Source organism: Ranitomeya imitator, chromosome 6, assembly GCF_032444005.1.
Source record: "Ranitomeya imitator isolate aRanImi1 chromosome 6, aRanImi1.pri, whole genome shotgun sequence".
NCBI lineage: Eukaryota > Metazoa > Chordata > Amphibia > Anura > Dendrobatidae > Ranitomeya > Ranitomeya imitator.
The window spans coordinates 511,422,464-511,446,343 of record NC_091287.1 but is presented as its reverse complement, the minus strand read 5'-3'; the positions used below and the strand labels follow the sequence as shown (position 1 = coordinate 511,446,343).

At 43.2% G+C, this 23,880-nt stretch overlaps 1 protein-coding gene across 1 annotated transcript in view; it reads left to right on the top strand.

The window, feature by feature from the left end:
* The window catches only part of NUDCD1 (NudC domain containing 1), a 165,933-nt gene that overhangs the window by 129,198 nt on the left and 12,855 nt on the right, over positions 1-23,880 (top strand). The window contains exon 8 of the mRNA XM_069731786.1: positions 8,082-8,207. Coding sequence (XP_069587887.1) covers positions 8,082-8,207 — 126 coding nt within the window. The remainder of the gene's footprint in view (positions 1-8,081; positions 8,208-23,880) is intronic.

The window sequence follows — 23,880 nt, the reverse complement described above, 5'->3', positions numbered from 1 at the left end:
TTTGCTTCTCAGAGCTTCCAGCAAAAGATAATAACAAGCTGGACAGAAAAAACAGAAAACAAACTAGAAGCACTTATCTAGCAGAGCAGCAGGCCCAAGGAAAGATGCAGTAGCTCAGATCCAACACTGGAACATTGACAAGGAGCAAGGAAGACAGACTCAGGTGGAGCTAAATAGCAAGGCAGCCAACGAGCTCACCAAAACACCTGAGGGAGGAAGCCCAGAGACTGCAATACCACTTGTGACCACAGAAGTGAACTCAGCCACAGAATTCACAACACAGGACCCCATGCAGGGCCGGCTCCAGGTTTTTGGGGACCCCGAGCGTAAGAGTCTCAGTGGGCCCCCCCCCTTTAACACATACCACGATTCATGATCGCATATAACATAGTAACATAGTAACATAGTAACATAGTAAGTAAGGCCGAAAAAAGACATTTGTCCATCCAGTTCAGCCTATATTCCATCATAATAAATACCCAGATCTACGTCCTTCTACAGAACCTAATAATTGTATGATTCAATATTGTTCTGCTCCAGGAAGACATCCAGGCCTCTCTTGAACCCCTCGACTGAGTTCGCCATCACCACCTCCTCAGGCAAGCAATTCCAGATTCTCACTGCCCTAACAGTAAAGAATCCTCTTCTATGTTGGTGGAAAAACCTTCTCTCCTCCAGACGCAAAGAATGCCCCCTTGTGCCCGTCACCTTCCTTGGTATAAACAGATCCTCAGCGAGATATTTGTATTGTCCCCTTATATACTTATACATGGTTATTAGATCGCCCCTCAGTCGTCTTTTTTCTAGACTAAATAATCCTAATTTCGCTAATCTATCTGGGTATTGTAGTTCTCCCATCCCCTTTATTAATTTTGTTGCCCTCCTTTGTACTCTCTCTAGTTCCATTATATCCTTCCTGAGCACCGGTGCCCAAAACTGGACACAGTACTCCATGTGCGGTCTAACTAGGGATTTGTACAGAGGCAGTATAATGCTCTCATCATGTGTATCCAGACCTCTTTTAATGCACCCCATGATCCTGTTTGCCTTGGCAGCTGCTGCCTGGCACTGGCTGCTCCAGGTAAGTTTATCATTAACTAGGATCCCCAAGTCCTTCTCCCTGTCAGATTTACCCAGTGGTTTCCCGTTCAGTGTGTAATGGTGATATTGATTCCCTCTTCCCATGTGTATAACCTTACATTTATCATTGTTAAACCTCATCTGCCACCTTTCAGCCCAAGTTTCCAACTTATCCAGATCCATCTGTAGCAGAATACTATCTTCTCTTGTATTAACTGCTTTACATAGTTTTGTATCATCTGCAAATATCGATATTTTACTGTGTAAACCTTCTACCAGATCATTAATGAATATGTTGAAGAGAACAGGTCCCAATACTGACCCCTGCGGTACCCCACTGGTCACAGCGACCCAGTTAGAGACTATACCATTTATAACCACCCTCTGCTTTCTATCACTAAGCCAGTTACTAACCCATTTACACACATTTTCCCCCAGACCAAGCATTCTCATTTTGTGTACCAACCTCTTGTGCGGCACGGTATCAAACGCTTTGGAAAAATCGAGATATACCACGTCCAATGACTCACCGTGGTCCAGTCTATAGCTTACCTCTTCATAAAAACTGATTAGATTGGTTTGACAGGAGTGATTTCTCATAAACCCATGCTGATATGGAGTTAAACAGTTATTCTCATTGAGATAATCCAGAATAACATCCCTCAGAAACCCTTCAAATATTTTACCAACAATAGAGGTTAGACTTACTGGCCTATAATTTCCAGGTTCACTTTTAGAGCCCTTTTTGAATATTGGCACCACATTTGCTATGCGCCAGTCCTGCGGAACAGACCCTGTCGCTATAGAGTCACTAAAAATAAGAAATAATGGTTTATCTATTACATTACTTAGTTCTCTTAGTACTCGTGGGTGTATGCCATCCGGACCCGGAGATTTATCTATTTTAATCTTATTTAGCCGGTTTCGCACCTCTTCTTGGGTTAGATTGGTGACCCTTAATATAGGGTTTTCATTGTTTCTTGGGATTTCACCTAGCATTTCATTTTCCACCGTGAATACCGTGGAGAAGAAGGTGTTTAATATGTTAGCTTTTTCCTCGTCATCTACAACCATTCTTTCCTCACTATTTTTTAAGGGGCCTACATATTCAGTTTTTATTCTTTTACTATTGATATAGTTGAAGAACAGTTTGGGATTAGTTTTACTCTCCTTAGCAATGTGCTTCTCTGTTTCCTTTTTGGCAGCTTTAATTAGTTTTTTAGATAAAGTATTTTTCTCCCTATAGTTTTTTAGAGCTTCAATGGTGCCATCCTGCTTTAGTAGTGCAAATGCTTTCTTTTTACTGTTAATTGCCTGTCTTACTTCTTTGTTTAGCCACATTGGGTTTTTCCTATTTCTAGTCCTTTTATTCCCACAAGGTATAAACCGCTTACACTGCCTATTTAGGATGTTCTTAAACATTTCCCATTTATTATCTGTATTCTTATTTCTGAGGATATTGTCCCAGTCTACCAGATTAAGAGCATCTCTAAGCTGGTCAAACTTTGCCTTCCTAAAGTTCAATGTTTTTGTGACTCCCTGACAAGTCCCCCTAGTGAAAGACAGGTGAAACTGCACAATATTGTGGTCGCTATTTCCTAAATGCCCAACCACCTGCAGATTTGTTATTCTGTCAGGTCTATTAGATAGTATTAGGTCTAAAAGTGCTGCTCCTCTGGTTGGATTCTGCACCAATTGTGAAAGATAATTTTTCTTGGTTATTAGCAGAAACCTGTTGCCTTTATGGGTTTCACAGGTTTCTGTTTCCCAGTTAATATCCGGGTAGTTAAAGTCCCCCATAACCAGGACCTCATTATGGGTTGCAGCTTCATCTATCTGCTTTAGAAGTAGACTTTCCATGCTTTCTGTTATATTTGGGGGTTTGTAACAGACCCCAATGAGAATTTTGTTACCATTTTTCCCTCCATGAATTTCAACCCATATGGACTCGACATCCTCATTCCCTTCGCTAATATCCTCCCTTAAAGTGGACTTTAGACAAGACTTTACATAGAGACAAACCCCTCCTCCTCTCCGATTTTTACGATCCTTTCTAAACAGACTGTAACCCTGTAAGTTAACTGCCCAGTCATAGCTTTCATCTAACCATGTCTCGGTTATTCCCACTATGTCAAAGTTACCTGTAGATATTTCTGCTTCTAGTTCTTCCATCTTGTTTGTCAGGCTTCTGGCGTTTGCGAGCATGCAGTTTAGAGGATTTTGTTTTGTTCCAATCTCCTCACTGTGGATTGTTTTAGAAATGTTCTTACCTCCCTTCTGAGTATGTTTTCCTGGGTCGTCTTTGTTCGAGTCTAATGTTTTTCTTCCCGTCCCCTCTTCTTCTAGTTTAACGCCCTCCTGATGAGTGTAGCGAGTCTTCTGGCGAATGTGTGTTTCCCAGGTTTGTTGAGGTGTAGTCCGTCTCTGGCGAGGAGTCCATCATACCAGTAATTCACACCGTGGTCCAGGAATCCAAATCCTTGTTGTCTGCACCATCGTCTTAGCCAGTTGTTTGCATCAAGGATCCTGTTCCATCTCCTGGTGCCATGCCCGTCTACTGGAAGGATAGAAGAAAAAACTACCTGTGCATCCAGTTCCTTTACTTTCTTCCCCAACTCTTCAAAGTCCTTGCAGATTGTCGGTAGGTCCTTCCTTGCCGTGTCATTGGTGCCAACATGTATCAGAAGAAATGGGTGGACGTCCTTGGAGCTGAAGAGCTTTGGTATCCTATCGGTCACATCCTTGATCATCGCACCTGGAAGGCAGCATACTTCTCTTGCAGTTATGTCCGGTCTGCAGATGGCTGCTTCGGTGCCTCTCAGTAGTGAGTCTCCCACCACCACCACTCTTCGTTGCTTCTTGGCTGTACTTTTTGCTGTCACTTGTTGCTGTGTGCCCTTTTCTTTTTTGCTTGCTGGTATTGCTTCATTCTTAGGTGTGCCATCTTCATCCTCTACAAAGATTTGATATCGGTTCTTCAGTTGTGTGGTTGGTGATTTCTCCATGGTCTTCTTGCTTCTTTTGGTCACATGCTTCCACTCATCTGCTTTTGGAGGTTCTCTGACACTTTTTGCACCTTCTGTGACCAGTAGAGATGCTTCTGTTCTGTCTAGAAAGTCTTCATTCTCTTTGATGAGTTTCAAAGTTGCTATTCTTTCTTCCAGACCCCGCACCTTTTCTTCTAAAAGGGCCACTAGTCTACACTTCTGACAGGTGAAATTGGATTCTTCTTCTGGTCGATCTGTGAACATGTAGCACATGCTGCAGCTCACCATGTAGGTTGTCACATCTGCCATGTTGCTCCTAGATCCTGCTGACTTGCTGTGTGTTTTCCTTCTTGTGTAATCTACTCAGCCAAGCTCTCTTGCAATAATGTCCTACAGGCAAAAATTACGGCGCGCGGTTTGGTGATGCTTTCGAAGCAGCTGGTCCCGGCTGTACCCAACGATCTTCTAGCTTAGGGAGACTTCGCTTCTCCCAGAAGGCACCTGGAATATGCAAATTAGCCTCCTGAAGCTTGAATCCCTGGTTTGGTGATGCTTTCGAAGCAGCTGGTCCCGGCTGTACCCAACGATCTTCTAGCTTAGGGAGACTTCGCTTCTCCCAGAAGGCACCTGGAATATGCAAATTAGCCTCCTGAAGCTTGAATCCCTGGTTTGGTGATGCTTTCGAAGCAGCTGGTCCCGGCTGTACCCAACGATCTTCTAGCTTAGGGAGACTTCGCTTCTCCCAGAAGGCACCTGGAATATGCAAATTAGCCTCCTGAAGCTTGAATCCCTGGTTTGGTGATGCTTTCGAAGCAGCTGGTCCCGGCTGTACCCAACGATCTTCTAGCTTAGGGAGACTTCGCTTCTCCCAGAAGGCACCTGGAATATGCAAATTAGCCTCCTGAAGCTTGAATCCCTGGTTTGGTGATGCTTTCGAAGCAGCTGGTCCCGGCTGTACCCAACGATCTTCTAGCTTAGGGAGACTTCGCTTCTCCCAGAAGGCACCTGGAATATGCAAATTAGCCTCCTGAAGCTTGAATCCCTGGTTTGGTGATGCTTTCGAAGCAGCTGGTCCCGGCTGTACCCAACGATCTTCTAGCTTAGGGAGACTTCGCTTCTCCCAGAAGGCACCTGGAATATGCAAATTAGCCTCCTGAAGCTTGAATCCCTGGTTTGGTGATGCTTTCGAAGCAGCTGGTCCCGGCTGTACCCAACGATCTTCTAGCTTAGGGAGACTTCGCTTCTCCCAGAAGGCACCTGGAATATGCAAATTAGCCTCCTGAAGCTTGAATCCCTGGTTTTCAAACACAGCCATGTAGTGTATAACAACATATAAACACAGCCATGTAGTGTATAACACAGCCCACATAGTATATAACACAGCCATGTAGTATATAACAGCCCACGTAGCATATAACACAGCCACGTAGTATATAGCACAGCCCACGTATCATATAACAGCCCATATAGTATATAGCACAGCCACATAGTATATAACACGGCCCACGTAGTTTATAGAACAGCCATGTATAATACAGCACAGCCCACATAGTAGTATACAGCACTGCCCACACAGTAGTATATAGCACAGCCCACACAGTAGTATATAGCACAGCCCACACAGTAGTATATAGCACAGCCCACACAGTAGTATATAGCACAGCCCACACAATAGTATATAGCACAGCCCACACAGTAGTATATAGCAGAGCCCACACAGTAGTATACAGCACTGCCCACATAGTAGTATACAGCACTGCCCACATAGTAGTATATAGAACAGCCACACAGTAGTATACAGCACTGCCCACATAGTAGTATACAGCACTGCCCACGTAGTATATAGCAGCCCACGTAGTATATAACACTGCCAACGTAGTATATAACACTGCCCACGTAGTATATAACACAGCCCACGTAGTATATAGCAGCCCATGTAGTATATAGCAGCCCACGTAGTATATAGCAGCCCAGCCCACATAGTATATAGCAGCCCATGTAGTATATTGTCATGATCCCAATGGCAGGGGATCACAAAAGGACAAGCACAAAACAAAACAAGCTCTAGGGTGATGGAACCTGAGCTGACCGCGATCCTGAACCTAAACACACAACTAGCAGTAGCCGGGAAACGTGCCTACGATGATTCCTAGACGTCTCGCGCCAGCCGAAGGATTAACTTTCCCTATAAGAAGAAACACAGACCTCACTTGCCTCCAGAGAAACACCCCACAGAAATAGCAGCCCCCCACATGTAATAACGGTGAAATGAGAGGAAAGCACATACGTAGTTATGAAAATAGAATCAGCAAAAATGAGGCCCGCTAAAGCTAGATAGCAGAGGATACAAAAGTGAACTGCGCGGTCAGCGAAAAACCCTTCAAAAAACCATCCTGAAATTACTTGAACTCATGTGCCAACTCATGGAACATGAGGAGTAATTTCAGCCCACTAGAGCAACCAGCAGCAAGGAATCACATATCTGCAAGCTGGACTAAGACAAAAATTAAGCAAAACGTGGAACAGGAAAATCAAAACTTAGCTTGTCCTGAAGATAACAGACGCAGGGAGCAGAGGTAAAAAGACACGCTGATTACATTGATAGCCGGCGAGGAAATGACAAAAAAGCCAGGTTAAATAGGAAACTCCCATAACCTGATGGAACAGGTGGACACCAGAGACCGCAGAGAACACAAGTCACCCAGTACCATCAGTAACCACCAGAGGGAGCCCAAAAACAGAACCCACAACAGTATATAGCAGCCCATGTAGTATATAGCACAGCCCACGTAGTATATAGCAGCCCAGCCCACGTAGTATATAGCATCCCACGTAGTATATAGCAGCGCAGCCCATGTAGTATATAGCAGCCCACATGGTATATAGCAGCCCAGCCCACGTAGTATATAGCAGCCCAGCCCACGTAGTATATAGCAGCCCAGCTGCCCATGTAGTATATAGCAACGCCACTCACTCAGGCACTGGTAGGAGCTCCTCCGGAATCTGCCTCATAAGTTCAGCAGCACTGCAGCCAGCCAGGGGTGGAGATCAGAGCAGGAGAACGTACTCTCTCCGCCCACAAACAATGTCACACTGGCTGCCTTCTCTTAATCCCTATGTGTGCCTGCCTGGCTGCACTGACTGAGTGAGAAGATGCTTGAGTCAGAGCTGGCACATAGGGGTTAAGAGAACGCAGCCAGCAGTGACTTTGTGGGCGGAGAGAGCATGTTCTCCTGCTCTGCTCTCCCAGCTGTATCTATGACAGCGTGAGTGGGCCCCCCCCCTCTCTCTCTAGTGCCCCGGCATTTGCCCAGGTGCGCCGGGTGCTGACGCCGGCCCTGACCCCATGTATGTGATTTGCACACATGCGGACACGTCTAGTCTGAATGTGGCCGACAGTATGGAAATCACATACTTGTCATCACATGACAGCTCACTTTTGGACCCGGCCCTGGAAAATCCTCACCGCGTGCAGTGAGCACACTGTAAGGATTCACAAGTCTGCAGTCATGTGGAGTGACTGCAGACTTGTAGCCAAAGACCGAACAACCACTTTAACCCTTTCCCTCTACATGACTTACCATTATGGACTCCAAGATAAATTCCAGTAGGCACTCGTGCAGTTTAGTGGTGCTTGTGTGTACAGATGGCGTACAAAACACCGGCATGTACTTGAATGCATAAAGTTGTGGCATAAAGCAAGTTTTTTTTACTGATGTCATCATCAGCTGAACAATTCCAATATTTGCTGAGGAAGTTTGGGAGGTATTTTGGGACGGCGATGAGTGATCGTTCATCGGGCCATCGGTTGTGTACTGGTGATGGCCTCTGGAGGCGACCTTGCTGGCAATTGCTTGGGTTACATTGACATCTGGTTGATTTCGGTGGCCCCCGGTGTTATGCTCCATTTCCTTGTTAGTAAATTGCTCAGATCTCTGTGTGAGTTAATCTTGTGGTAATAGATGCAAATATTCTGAATTTACATCTTGGTAATTTCTTGCGTTTCTTTGTCAGAATCCAGACCCGGAGCGAGAGAAGCCTCCGTGTAACGCTCAGGAGCTGGAAGAGTGCGACATGGCTCTGGAGGACAGCACAACTTTGTGCAGATTTGATGGTAACACGATGAAAGCTACACATGTGGTAAGATGCTGCCATTACTGAGGAGTGCAGAATATATTAACAGTTATCTTCATTTCTTAGGACAACTATTAGAAGGTACATTATCGCCCCGCTCTGGTTGAGCTCGTGTAGGAGTCTCAGATGTTTTCTGCCCTTCATCTATGACTTCTCCCATGTGGGCACTGGTCCTAATTACGATCACACATTCTCATTTAGATCTATTCTTTTTCATACGGGCAGGAAATCCAAATTTTTTTTTCTTTTATTAGAAGGGTCCCCAAGAATATGCTCGCCACAAGGTCTCCCAATGCTCAGCCTCCCAGAGATCTCCCGTAATCTGTGGAGGAACCATTCTGTAGCCCCTTCAGATAGGTGAATGTACGTCACATGCCAGATGCGGCTGTGTAGAACAGGCTCAGCCTACCGCATGTTATGGAGCCTGCAATCGTAATGGCACCGATTGCTGCTGTTAACCCCTTAAATGCCACTGTTGGTCTGCAGTGGTGATCAACGTGACTTGCCGCTTAGGATGACCTTCCCCTCCCCCCCCGACACGATTTGGGGTGCCAATGGCAGACGGAGACCTGCTGATGCACATCTGTGAAAATCCAATGGTGCCAATAAAAACGTTGAATCACCAAGCACGTGGCTCCAGTGGAAAAAGGAAAAGTTAACTCAGAAAATTCGCACACAAGACTATTTTTTTTTTTTTCACCATTTTACATGGAAGAAAAACCTTTTAAAAGTTTGATATCACCGTCCTATTGATCTGTGAGAATTACGTTGACAGGTCATCTTTACTACACATTGAACCCAGTGCAAAACAAAAAACAGATGAGTGAGGTCAGTGATTGATTGCACACCTCATGGGGTATACCTGGCCGTGACGTCTGCAGCTGATCTGCACAGTGTAACATGGGGGAGGTCTCGGTGTTGTAACAAAGGGTGCAGTTCCTCACTGCAGGACTTCACATAAATTGGACAACCCCTTTAAAGAGGACCTTTCACCAAATTTTTCATTTTGAACTGGACACACGATGTAATATTAGCTGCAGGGCAGAATAAAATGTTTTACTTTTGTTTTGTTTTTGTTTTTTTTTTGTTTTTTTTTAGTATTGCCTCTCCGATGTGGAGATATTAGCAATGAAAGTATTTGGCACTTAATAACGTTTAACTTTTGATAAGTCCATGTAGGTGTTATCAGATAGTTTTCATTGGGGGTGTGTACTTTTTCTCCCTGTATGATGATGACCTATCATAATCAGGAAGTAACACTCAAGGGAAACAAGAACTCGCTTCTTAATAGCTTAGAGCAGGTTTCTCAACATATGAGGTGTGTGACAGACAGCTCTGATCTCCTGGTCTAACCTCCTGTATGATTAGAAAGTGCTGAGAGAAGAAAACAGATGACTCGCATCTTTCAGATAAAGTATCTATGGTGGGTGGAGCAGCACAGCTGAGTTTAGTTGTGTCATATTTTCATCTCTTCTATCCGCTCTCCTCCTCCCATAGCATTGTCATCGCTGCTGTACTGCACCTCCTCTACACTGCCTGTCTGGAGATGGGTCAGTAGTGAGTCTGCTGTGATCACAGTAACTTGCACTTGCTCTGCAGTGAGATCTTAGCAGGGTGTCATTACATCTTACACAGGAGTATCCCAGAATAGACTGCTCCTTTGTGAGATGTAATGACAGCCCTGATCACACAGCAGACATAGGTGTCATTACATCTCACACACTGAGAAACATGGTTTAATCTATGGTGGGGCGTGTTCAACTTTCTACAGTGCTGCCTGCTTATGATTGGATAACATTATACAGGGGAATAAGTAAACGCCCCCAGAAAAGCATCTGATAACACTCACCTGGTCCTAACAAAAGTTAGCTCATTAGGCGCCAGATACTTTGATTGCTAATAGCTCTGCAACGGAGAGATATTAAAAAATTATTATTCCGTTTTGTCGCCACTATTACATTGTGTGTCCAGTTCAACAATAAAAATTTGATGAACGATCATCTGCACTGCCCCCAGAGGTAAAATGAAGCATTGCGCAATTCACCTTCAAATCTAGAAGTTGCCTGTGTAATACGTAAACATGCCAAGTCCTCCAGAGTCAGATACGCTCTCCGCTCCTCTTGTTCCACCGCACAGATGAGTTCTGAGTGGGAGACTCCCAACTATTAATGGGGAGATCGATGGGGCGCTGAGTACCTGACCCCACCGATTTGATATTGGTGCGCTATCCTGAGGAAAGCTCCTCAACTTTACAAGTCATCTGTCAGTGAAGAGTGAGGAAGACTCTATACTGGAGATGAACAGATCGATTCACAGTGGCCTCATCCATGGCAGCCTGATGGATCCTGTGAGCCGCTTCATCCTGCGGGCATTCCTGACTACTCTTCTGATTAGCCGGCCTGGTGCGACATTGTCACTCTACGACGATTATATTGTGTCAGGCTGGCTAATCAGAGGAGGAGATGGTGAAGCTGGCAGGAAGGAGGCGGGTAAAGGGGCTCGGGGTACTGCGATTCAGTTTTCTCATCTCTAGCCTACACACATATTAGCAGATTTGTCTGACTTTACTCTGTGTTTTGGATATCTTAAAGGGAATCTGTCAGTAGGATCAAGCCTTCTAAGCCATCTATATGGACATGTAGGTCATAGAAAGCTGAATAGTGATGAGTGAATATACTTACGGTAAGGAAACACGGCACTCAGTAGATATGAGGGTTGGCGGTGCTCAAGTAGGGTGTCCACCCCGTATATTAAAGATGAATGAAACTTGGCACTCAATTTTTGAGAAGAAAAGCTTCTTAGTTTATTGATGCATCTAGACAAACAAAACCGCTAAACGTTTTCGGTCCACACCGGACCTTCGTCAGAGCGTTTCTTAGACATTGACTGGATGAGGAAGCTAATGAGCCTGAATGAGCGTCAGCCAGAGCACGGGATATAGGAGCTGCAGTCTGCAGTGTCACTCTCCTCTGCTCTGCACTACTAGCGCTCAGGATCCAGCGCCGTTACTCCCTCCAGGCTTTGTGCCTCTCCTCTGGCGCTTCACCTTCCTTTGTGATCCTGCAGCAGACTGCAGCTCCTATATCCCGTGCTCTGGCTGACGCTCATTCAGGCTCATTAGCTTCCTCATCCAGTCAATGTCTAAGAAACGCTCTGACGAAGGTCCGGTGTGGACCGAAAACGTTTAGCGGTTTTGTTTGTCTGGATGCATCAATAAACTAAGAAGCTTTTCTTCTCAAAAATTGAGTGCCAAGTTTCATTCATCTTGAGTGAATATACTTGTTACTCGAGATTTCCCAAGCACGCTCGGGTGACCTCCGAGTATTTTTTTTAGTGCTCGGAGATTGTTTTTCTTTCCGTAGCTGAATGATTTACATCTGATAGCCAGCTTGATTACATGTGGGGGTTCCCTAACAACCAGGCAACCCCCACATGTACTTATGCTGGCTGTCAGATGTAAATCATCCAGCTGCGGCAATAAAAACTAAACCTCTGAGCACTAAAAAATACTCAGAGTACACCCAAGCATGCTCGAGAAATCTCAAGTAACGAGAATATTCGCTCGTCACTAAAGCTGAATAAAACAATGCCTTGATATCTGCGATCCGATGTCTTATTCCAGGGAAATCCACATTTTTCATAATATGGGAATTTTAATATGTGATTGAGCTGTCAAGATCAATGGGCCGGAGAATGCCAGAGAATCTGCCTCCGGAGATTATTTTAAATGAAAGTGGGCGTTACCCAAGAGAGACATGTAATGACTGACAGTCCTCTCTCCTTATCTACATGTCTCACATGATCAGTGTTTGGCCCGTAGATCTTAAGGGCTCATTGACATACAAGAAAAACGTGGATTTCTCTGGAATAAAACATCGGGTTGCTGATATCAAGGTATCTTTTTATTTCGCTTCCTATGATCTGCACTCCCATATGAACCTTTAGGAGGGTTGATCCTACTGACAAAGTCCCTGTAAGGCTATGTTCACCCTAGGTGTTTTTTCGGTGTTTTTATTTTTGCAGCAAAACTTGCCCTGCTTTCGATGGATAAAAAAAAATGCTGATAAAACGCTGAAAGAAGTGACATGCTTTATTCTGCAAAAAAAAACAAGCAAAGGCACAAAATGCTGAGAGGCAAGAAAAACAAGCTTACTGAAATCTCATAGACTTTGTTTGTACCGTGAAACGCAGTTGAAATTTGCATTAAAAAAACGCTGAAAAAAAAGGAGATGTCCAGGACTATAAAAAAAAAAAATAATAATTTTAATATTGTCTAAGCACTAACAGGCAGGTAGTTGGTAACAGAGGCAACTACCTTCCTGTTCCACCCGGCGCCGGTCATTGACCGCTCCTGCCGGAGATTCAGCTGCTCCCTGTCAGTAGAGCAGCATATTCTCCTCCTGTTGACAGGGCGGGCCTACTGGTGTCATGCTGATTGACAGCTGGCTTCCCCCAATTAGGAAGTGTCAATCAGCATGACACCAGTAGCCCCGCCAACAGGAAGAGAAACCTTTGCTTTGTTGACTTGATATCAGCACAAGTCTGTGACCGCTCTGTGCCGGCGGAGAACGGCGTCTGGCACCAAAAGACAGGTGCGTACCAACTACTTGTCTATTAGTGCTGACGATTTTTTTTTTTTTTGCTTAAATCCTGGATACCCCCTTTAAGTGAACGTTACCCATGTTACATTTATATTGAGGCATTTATATCTCCCTCCTATTTCATTTTAGAGTGTTTTTCCTACCATAGATGTAATATCCATACCGTGCACCACCTCTTACTGATCAGCGTGCCCCCAATTACTGGGGGAAGTCCAAATTACCCAGTTAAAGGCAATGCGGGTCCAACAGGGACCTGCGGTATAGGCCTAGTCTCCTTAACATTGACGAGTGAAGAAGAAATGCTGACGGGACTCCATCCTCCAGATTGGCGAGAGTCCCAGTGGGTGGCGTGTGCTAGAGGATCCCCCAATATTCCAGGGTGGGAATACCCCAATAATCAAAGACTTGTTAGGGAGGACAGTTGTGCAGTAGTGTACCTTGGGAATATAATCATATACATCACATGCATCTGATACTCAACTTATCGTGGAGGTCTATACAAATGCAATTGTTTGACCGGAACATTGCAGCTGCCAGCTCTCATTTTTCAGTGATAGAATCAATGAAGCAATGAAAAGTTTGAGTTGTTTTCCCTCCGCTGATGATTGGTTTTCATTATTTCTATTCACAACCTTCTCAAGTAAAGGACTTGTAGAATGAAGCACCTGAGGCTATGAGAAGGTGAGGAGTTTAAGGGTCAAAAAATTCTTCCATTGCAAATGACCTATAAATTAAAGTCAGTATTCAGAGCAAATATGTTATGCCAAGAGTCAAAAATGTATGCAAAGAGTAACTAAACTTTATTTCTTAATTTATTGATCCTCCAGGCATTGCAATGTTATATATTGTGTACTTCATGATCTTATTTTCCTTCTTTCTCTGCCAAATACCTTGCTAAAGTGCTGTTTCAACGTCTCATTTATGCTTCTTTAGAAGCTGCTTTCAACTGCTGCTCAGCAAGATCTGTAAGCTATGACCCTGATTGATCATTTGAGCCCTTTATACATTTTTTTTCTTCTTTGTCTTTTCTACCTTTTTGTGGTGGCGGACTTTGGTCCACATTCATGAAAAAGGCGCACAATGTTTTGGGGGAATTCATCCAGCCTTTTAAGCCAGAAAACTTATGTTAAAAATGTTCTGAATCTTTTTGGCTTGCTTTTCTAGAGGGGGGCTGATCGTCGTCCTCCTACTCTGATTGACGTGGATGACGCAAAATGTGTTATCTACGTAGCCGGGCGAAAGCTCGCGCCTGTGCAATTTGCATTGCCCCACTGCGGGCAGAGTCTAAAACAAGCGCACTTTTTAAGAGCGCGGTTGTGAGCCGGCGATGACTCTGTGCAGGCGTGAGATTTTACCCGACTATGTGGTTGACGCAGGAGGCTTCATGCACGACAGTCCGCATTAGGTCGTCGATTAGCAGCCGGGAGGAGGGATAGAGACCACAAAAAGGACGCCTATTAGACTGGACCGACACGCTTTACATAAAGCATGGGGGAATTTATAAAGGTTTTTGGGGAGTATACAGGGGGAGTCACCGAGGTTATATACCCCTTTATTAACTAAGGTGATAATCTTTGGTCACACATGAAAAAAAAAATGGTGATCGTTTTCTATTAAGTGGTATCTTACTCCATCTACCCCTGGATGAAGACTGGTGTACAAAACATCAGTCTTGATAAGTTCTCCTCTTTTTGCTCTGTTTTTCCTTTCAATAGGCTGTAAAAGGCTCAAATTAACCATCGTTTATATAATCAATACCAAGGCCATATTGCTGAGCAAGCCTAAAAGGTGATGGGGACTGAAACCCCAAACATACAAATGGTACAAAAGTCATAATGAATTTGGTGCGAGCATAAACATGCCTAAAAATAAAAAAAAATGGAAAAAAGTGTTTAAAGAATGATGATTTTGACCTGTGTTCAATTAGAGTATGGAAGTTTCCCTATTTGAGTACAGCAGGGGAGCAGTGAGGCTCAGATAGGAAAAGTCCCATACACCGGTAGTTTGAATGTAGTATACTGATTTAGCTGAGCAGCAATTGAAAGCAGCTTCTAAAGGAGCATGAACTGGACAGCACTGCAGCATAGTAAGTGAGAGAGAAGGAAGCATAGTAAGGCAATTAAATGCATAACTTTGCAATGCATTGAGGATAATTATAGAAAAAAATAACGTTTAGTTACTTTTTAACAAATGGAACTTTTTTATTGTACTTTTTGTGTGTCAAAATCTGTGCTTGTTGTCCGAGAACGGTGATAGACATCTATCCTGATCATGTTATTGGGTTCATTAGACTACCGCTATCTGAGCTTCATCATAACTCCTGTATCTATATGAATGACGTTACCACCAGACCATGGGGGTCCGAACCCAGACACACAAACATTAGACATCCTGTATGGCACAAGCATAGTCTGTCTGGGCATCAGGTGTGGAAGCATCCGGGCCTTAGCTGTTTTTGTGCATACTTTCAATCATTTCTGTAGCAGTGTTTTCATAGTTTATTGTCCGTGTTTAGAGGCTGTGTACAAGGTTACAGGGGTTGAAAAACAAGGATGCTTTTTTTCTAAAAAAAAAAAAAAAAAGTTACTTTTTCTTTCAGCTCCTCATTAGGCCTCATTCAGATATCTGATTTTTTTCACGTACAAGAAAATTGGACCGATTTATACTGATCAGAATTTGATCAGTGTGATATAAATGCCATCCAATTTTTTTCTCGCACATGAAGAAATTAAAAAAAATAATAACTTCTTCATTCCGACAGTCCTTGAAAATCGAAACGCACTTGAATGTCATCCAAGTGCAGTCAGATTTTTTTTTTTTCCCCATTGACTTGCATTGCAGATTTTGATCCAACCCTCGGATCAAAATCAGATATTGTCTGCAGACCGCTCAGTTCAGGGTAAAAATCACACGGGTAGCACTCGTGCGAGAAAATCGGATGCCTAAATGAGGCCTGATAGTACAGCATCGGTCAGTGTGCAAAATTAAAGGGAGTCCGTCATCCCAAACTGACAATATAGACTAAGCACATAGCCTTGTAGCTACTACGGGCCCTATAAAATCTCACCGTTGGTGCTCTAATCGCAGCCTCCGTTTTCCAGAAACTGAAATGTAATGAAACGTGCGAATTAGAGTAGTTGCTGCACCCTTGGTGTGGCCAAGAGGCTCAGTGCACTGCTCCGCCCACTGGTTTTGCATGTTCCCGCCTACATTACTGGTGACTCACCTGATTGGCCTACCTAGGCTTTCTCTGCAGTCAGTGCTCACTCCAGGCTAGCGAGCACTGTCAGTGTGCACCCTAATTAGCATATTTGATTAAATATCCATTTCTGCAGAACGGAGGCAGCGATTAGAGCACGAACGGTGGGATTTTTATAGGTGCTGTAATATCTACAATGTTCCGTGATTAGTTTACACTGTCAGATCGAGCAGTCGGACCCCCTTTAAAGGGATTTTACTGTACCCATGATCTTTTCTGCATTTTAACGAGTTGTCGGCACCAGTTCTCTACCTGTGAATGGTATTTTGTTACATTATATGTCGATTTTCTTATTATATCTGCGTGTTATAGAACATTTTATCTTATTTGCTCCATCCCCCGTTTCCGTTCACACCCCTCCACACTGCCAGCTATTTTCTATCCCTTGTCTCCTCTCTATTCAAGAACACCATGCGATCTTCACACCTCATAGTCTCCACACACAACAAGTATGGAGGCGCTCCGATCTGATAGGGATGAGGGCCACATCAGCCGAATATTAATGAGGACTATGTCACATTGTGTGTGTGGGAGATGGGGCGAGCGAGATCTATATTCTGATCAGACTTTATCAGGCAATTATGCTAATTACTCTGCAATGCCAAAAGTATTTCCTGCCCTTTTTTGGGGGGGGGAATTTTATATGCAGAACGTTGAGATAAATAAGCAAGATTATTCCATAATCTCAGCAGCTGACGGTCCTCTGAGCACCACCTCGCATTAACCCCTGCCAGCCACAGCCAACTTTCATTTGTGTACTTTAGCTTTTATGTTTTTTCTTTGTTTTTGCCCTTTCGTTTTATTTTTTTTTCTACCTGCTCTACCTGCTCGTATTCAAAGAGCCCATAGCTGTTTTTTATTTTATTTTTTTGACCTCCCATACCCACATGATGGTTTTTGTTTTTTTTGGCAAGTTGTAGTTTTGAAAGACACCATTCATTTAGCTTTATAAAGTATTCAAAAAACGGAAACAAAAACGTCAAGAAATGGTGAAAATAAAAACACAATTCCTTATTCAGTTTTTTTACTATGGCGTTCATTGTGCAGTAACAATGACCTGGCAATACGGTTCTCCAGGTCGGTGCAATTCCAATGCCAAACTTTGAGTATTTTTGTGGTTTTTTTGTTTTGTTTTTAGTTCTATAATTAACCCCTTAGTGACGGAGCCAAATTTTTGAAATCTGACCAGTGTCACTTTATGTGGTAATAACTCTGCAACGCTTCAACAAATCCCAGTGATTTTGAGATTGTTTTTTCGTGACACATTATACTTTATGATAATGGTAAATTTAGGTCAATATGTTTTTGTGTTTATTTATAGAAAATATCAAAAATTTGAGAAAAATGTTAAAAAATTAGCAATTTTCAAACTTTGAATGATTATCCCTTTAATCCAGATAGTCATACCACAGCAAACCATTAATAAATAACCTTTCCCACGCGTCTGCTTTACATCTGCACCATTTGTAAAATGTTCTTTTATTTTCTTAGCATTTTAGGAGGTTTAAAAATGTAGCAGCAATTTTTCATTTTTTCAAGGAAGTTTACAACATTTATTTTTTAGGGAACTATCCATGTTTGAAGTGAAGGGGTCTCATATATTGGGAAACCCCCAAACATGATACCATTTTAAAAGCCGCACCCCCTGACATATTGAAAACTGCAGTCAGGTAGTTTATTAACCCTTCAGGTGCTCTACAGGAATTAATGCAAAGTGGTATGACAGAAATGAAAATGTGTATTTTTACCACCTAAATGTCGGTAACTTCTGAACAGGTTACAACAGCCGGCAGACTCTAAGGCCGCTATTTGGCCGTGAATTGCCATGGCAAACATCAGGACCACAAAATCATGATCTGAAGGCACCAATTTGGTTAAATAGGAAGCCCCCACACTTAACCATTTATAATGATGTAGTCACTATTGACAGCAGCATCTAAGGGGTTAAACAGCTATGTACAGTGCCAACACTGATCGTGGCTGATGCAGCAAATTGTCAGCTATAGTGTACAGCCGGCAGCTGCTGGATTGTCACCTGTATGGGGAGGCTATGCTCTTATATCTCCGGTCAGTTAAAAGACGTATCGGCTGTCATTAAAGGGTTAAGTGAAGAAAAAAATGGTTTGTGTCCCCATTTTTCCAACAGAGGACATGTGGGCTTGTTACTTGTGTCCCGAGCTGACGTTTTTTGGGTATGTCCAACTTTTTGATCTCTCTTTATTTCATTTTGTGGTTGAGACGCAATTTTGATTTTTTTTTTCCTCTTTCCAGTAGTTACTGTACTTGTAAAATAATTTTATGTTTTGGTTGGACTTTTACAGATGCAGTAATACTAAATATGGTTACTTTTTAATTTTTTAAAAGGGAAAAGGGGGGTGTGTGATTAAAATTTATATATATATATATATATATATATATATATATATATATGTGTGTGTGTGTATATATATATATATATATATATATATATATATATATATATATATATACTAGCTGAAGAGCCCGGCGTTGCCTGGGCATAGTAAATATCTGTGGTTAGTTATAGCACGTCACTTCTCTTATTTTCCCATCACTCCTCTCATTTTCCCAATCACATCTTTAATTTTCCCCCTCACATCTCTCATTTTCTCCCGCACTCCTCTCATTTTCCCCCTCACTCCTCTCATTCCCCCCTAACACTTGTCATTTCGACCTCACATCTGTCATTTTCCGATCACTCCACTATTTTCCCTCACTCCTCTCATTTTGCACTCACACCTTTTTATTTTCACATCACACCTCTCATTTTCACCTCAGTATATACATGTTTGTCATCTCCCTTATATATAGTATACACCTGTATGTCATCTCCTGTATATAGTATATACCTGTATGTCATCTCCCCTGTATATAGTATATACCTGCTGTGTGTCATCTCCCCTGTATATAGTATATACCTGTATGTCATCTCATCCTATATATAGTAAATACCTGTATGTCATCTCCTCCTATATATAGTATATACCTGTATGTCATCTCCTTCTATATATAGTATATACCTGTATGTCATCTCCTCCTGTACATAGTATATACCTGTGTGTCATCTCCCCTGTATATCTATATATATAATTGCCTAAGGGTTTTTCCGTCTGTCTGTCTGTCTGTCTGTCTGTCTGTCCTGGAAATCCCTGCTCTCTGATTGGTCGAGGCTGCCAGGCCTCGACCAATCAGAGACCGGCACAGCATCGACGTAGAAGTCCCGCGTCTCTGATTGGTCGAGGCCGCCAGGCCTCGACCAATCAGCGACGGGCACAGCGACGATGATGTCATAAAGGACATAGACATCCCGCGTCTCTGATTGGTCGAGGCCGCCAGGCCTCGACCAATCAGCAACGGGCACAGCGACGATGATGTCATAAAGGACGTAGACATCCTGGCGGCCTCGACCAATCAGCAACGGGCACAGCGACGATGATGTCATAATGGTTGCCATGGCGACGATGATCTCATAAAGGTTGCCTCGACCAATCAGCGACGGGCACAGTCAGCCGCAAATTCTGGAATCATCATTGTCCATATATTACAGGGACATGCATATTCTAGAATACCCGATGCGTTAGAATCGGGCCACAATCTAGTAGTATATATCTGTGTGTCATCTCCTCCTGTATATAGTATATACCTGTATGTCATCTTCTATATATAGCATATACCTGTATGTCATCTCCTCCTGTATATAGTATATACCTGTAGGTAATTCCTCCTGTATATAGTATATACCTGTAGGTAATCTCCTCCTGTATATAGTATATACCTGTGTGTCATCTCCTCCTGTATGTAGTATATACCTGTATGTCATCTCCTCCTGTATATAGTATGTACCTGTATGTCATCTCCTCCTCTATATAGTATATACCTGTGTCATCTCTCCTGTATATAGTATATATCTGTGTGTCATCTCCCCTGTATATAGTATATACCTGTGTGATCTCCTGTATTAGACCTCGTTAACACGTTATTTGCTCAGTATTTTTACCTCAGTATTTGTAAGATAAATTGGCAGCCTGATAAATCCCCAGCCAACAGGAAGCCCTCCCCCTGGCAGTATATATTAGCTCACACATACACATAATAGACAGGTCATGTGACTGACAGCTGCTGTATTTCCTATATGGTACATTTGTTGCTCTTGTAGTTTGTCTGCTTATTAATCAGATTTTTATTTTTGAAGGCTAATACCAGACTTGTGTGTGTTTTAGGGCGAGTTTCGTCTGTCAAGTTGTGTGTGTTGAGTTGCGTGTGGCGACATGCATGTAGCGACTTTTGTGAGATGAGTTGTGTGGCAACATGCGTGTAGCAACTTTTTGTGTGTCAAGTTGCATGTGACAGGTTAGTGTAGCAAGTTGTGTGCAGCAAGTTTTGCGCATGGCGAGTTTTGCACGTGGTGAGTTTTATGTCTGGTGCCTTTTGAGTATGTGCAAGTTTTGTGTGAGGCAACTTTTGCATGTGTTGCAAATTTTGTGCATGTGGCAATTTTTCCGCGTGTGCAAGTTTTGCGTGTGGCGAGTTTTCCATGAGGTGAGTTTTGCACTTGTGGCGAGTTTTGCGTGAGCCTAGTTTTTGCATGTGGCGAGTTTTGCGCGTGGTGAGTTTTGAGCGGCGACTTTTGTGTTTCGACTTTTATGTGGCGAGGTTGGCGTATGTGTGGTGAAATGTGTGCTGAGGGTGGTCTATGTGTTCAAGCACGTGGTAGTGTGTGGCGCATTTTGTGTGTGTGTTCATATCCCCATGTGTGGTGAGTATCTCATGTCGGGGCCCCACCTTAGCAACTGATCGGTATATACTCTTTGGCGCCATCGCTCTCATTCTTTAAGTCCCCCTTGTTCACATCTGGCAGCTGTCAATTTGCCTCCAACACTTTTCCCCATTATGTAGATAGGGGAAAAATAGTTTGGTGAATTGGAAAGCGCGGGGTTAAAATTTCACCTCACAACGTAGCCTATGACGCTCTCAGGGTCCAGACGTGTGACTGTGCAAAATTTTGTGGCTGTAGCTGCGACGCCTCCAACACTTTTCATTTCACTTTTTCCCCATTATGTAGATAGGGGCAAAATTGTTTGGTGAATTGGAAAGCGCGGGGTTAAAATTTCACCTCACAATATAGCCTGTGACGCTCTCGGGGTCCAGACGTGTGACTGTGCAAAATTTTGTGGCTGTAGCTGCGACGGTGCAGATGCCAATCCCGGACATACACACACACACACACACACATACACACACACACACATACACACATTCAGCTTTATATAGTAGATATATATATATATAATTTTTTTTAATTTTTTTTCAATCTATATAGATTTTTACTTTTTTTTTTAATCACCTTTGGGGACTTGTACCTGTGATCCTGTAATGGCTTAATCTGTATACTGCAGTACCACAGTATTGAAGGATGCAAGTAAAATATTTGGTGTCTATAGCTGGGCTTCGCAGGAGTACTGACTTTGCAGCCATGGGGGCTTTCAGCAGGCCCCTAGCTGCCCTCAGTCTTAAGCAGAACCCAGCCTGGCACTGCAATGCATCAGCAACCTGTGATTGTGTATCAGGAGAATCATGGGTGCCTATAACACCATACGTTACGTGGATCGTGCCGTTATCAGAAGCTGACGGCGGAATTTAAGGCTACTTTCACACTTTTGTTTTTTTTTAATCCGTCACAATGCGTCGGTGCGACGGATGCGTCAAAAATAGTGAAAAACGGATGCAACGCATCCAGTATTTCGACGGATCCGCTAGACGGTTCTGTCGAAAAACTGGATCCGTTGCATCCGTTTTGTCCGTTTTTACCATCCGTTTCATCCAGTTTTTTTTGACTGATCCGTTTTCCATGCCTAAAAATGGGAGTCTCCCAAATGTGATTGGCTACTGGAAAATAGGGAAAACAATCTATTGACTGGCTGGCTGTCTTCAGGCTGGCAGGAGTCTTGCTGGCACATTTGGGGTGACGCGCCATGCCAGGTTTATATAGATTTTGGGCCTGTCTGGCCAATTGGCTACAAATTCCTGATTCTGAGCATGCTCAGTGTAAAAAATCGGATTCCAGCGCTGGATTCCGTCATACGACATGTCACGACAGATCCTGCGTCCATAGGCTTCCATTCTAGTCAACGACGTATGTCGCATGATCCGTCGCGATACGTTTTCCCGATGAAGACAAACGCACGACGGACTCGACGTGTGGCCATCCGTCGCTAATACAAGTCTATGGGAAAAAAACGGATCCTGCGGGCACATTTAAAGGATCCTTTTTTTTTTCACAAAACGACGCATTGCAACGGATCTGAAAAGACGGAAGTGTGAAAGTAGCCTAAGTTAGCAACAGTTATGAGAGCTAGCTCTGGTCACTATTATTAGAGGCAGATGCCGGCTGTATAAGACCGCCGACGTCTGCTCTGTTTTGAGAGGGCTCAGCTCGTAAGCTTGTTCCATATAATGGCACTCATACCAGAAGGAACCATCCTGGCAAGCATGGATGTGGAATCTTTGTACTCTAACATTTCACACCAGGATGGATTAAATGCCTGCAAATTCTTCCTGGAAAACACAGAGACTGATGCGGATTCTGTGGGGAAACATAAAATTCATCCTCACCCACAATTACTTTGAGTTTGACAAGAAGATCTATCTACAGGAGACTGGCACAGCAATGGGAAGTAAAATGACCCCACAGTATGCAAATCTTTTCATGGCCAAGCTTGAAAGCGACTTTTTGTCCTCATGTCCCATCAGGCCTCTGGCCTACTACCGCTACATTGATGACATTTTAATCATCTGGACGGAGTCTGAGCCACAGCTAAAGATGTTCCATGATCAGTTTAATCAATTTCATCCCACCATCAACTTGACACTCACCTACACCTGTACTGAAATTTACTTTTTGGACACCATCATTAAGCTGCAGAACAATGAAATAGAGACATCCCTGTATCAGAAGCCAATCGACCGTCCAACATACCTTAAATGGGACAGTTTCCATCCAAAACACATAAAAAACTCTATTGTCTACAGCCAAGCCATCAGATACAATCGTATATGTTCCAACCCCATGGATAGAGACAAACACCTTGGTTGCCTCAGAAAGACGTTTTTGAATCAGGACTACCATCCAAGAACAATGCAAAACCAAATTAAAAGAGCAACTAGAATATCAAGGAATCACCTGCTAAAGAAGAACATAACCGAGTGCCTCTAGTAGTTACCTACAATCCAAATCTGGAGGTGCTAAGTGGAGCTGCACTGAAATCACAACCTTTACTACAAAAAGATGCCCGCTTACAATCCATTTTTCCAGACCCCCCACTACTGTGGTTTAGGCAGCCCCGAAATCTAAGAAGCATCATTGTCAGAAGCTCCCTGTCCTCTCCAACAGCTGCAGGTACCTTTCCTTGCAATCAGAAAAAATGTAAAACCTGCCCATTCATAATGACCACGGACAAGATAAAGATCCCCAGTTCACATCAGGACTACAAGATCCCAGGTACTTTCAGCTGTGTCACATCAAATGTGGTGTACTTAATTTTTTGTACCAAATGTGCAACTGGGGGTCTGTATGTGGGGGAGACAGGGCAAAAACTGAGAACAAGAATGAATTCTCATCACCACACAATAAGAGAAAAAAGAATGGATCTACCTGTGGCAATACATTTTTGTCTCCCAGATCACAGCATTATGGACATGAAATTACTTGTATTAAAAGGTAACTTCAAATCTCAGAGAGACAGAAGAGTATGGGAATATAAACTGATGATGATCTTTGACACACTCAGTGCAGGAATGAATG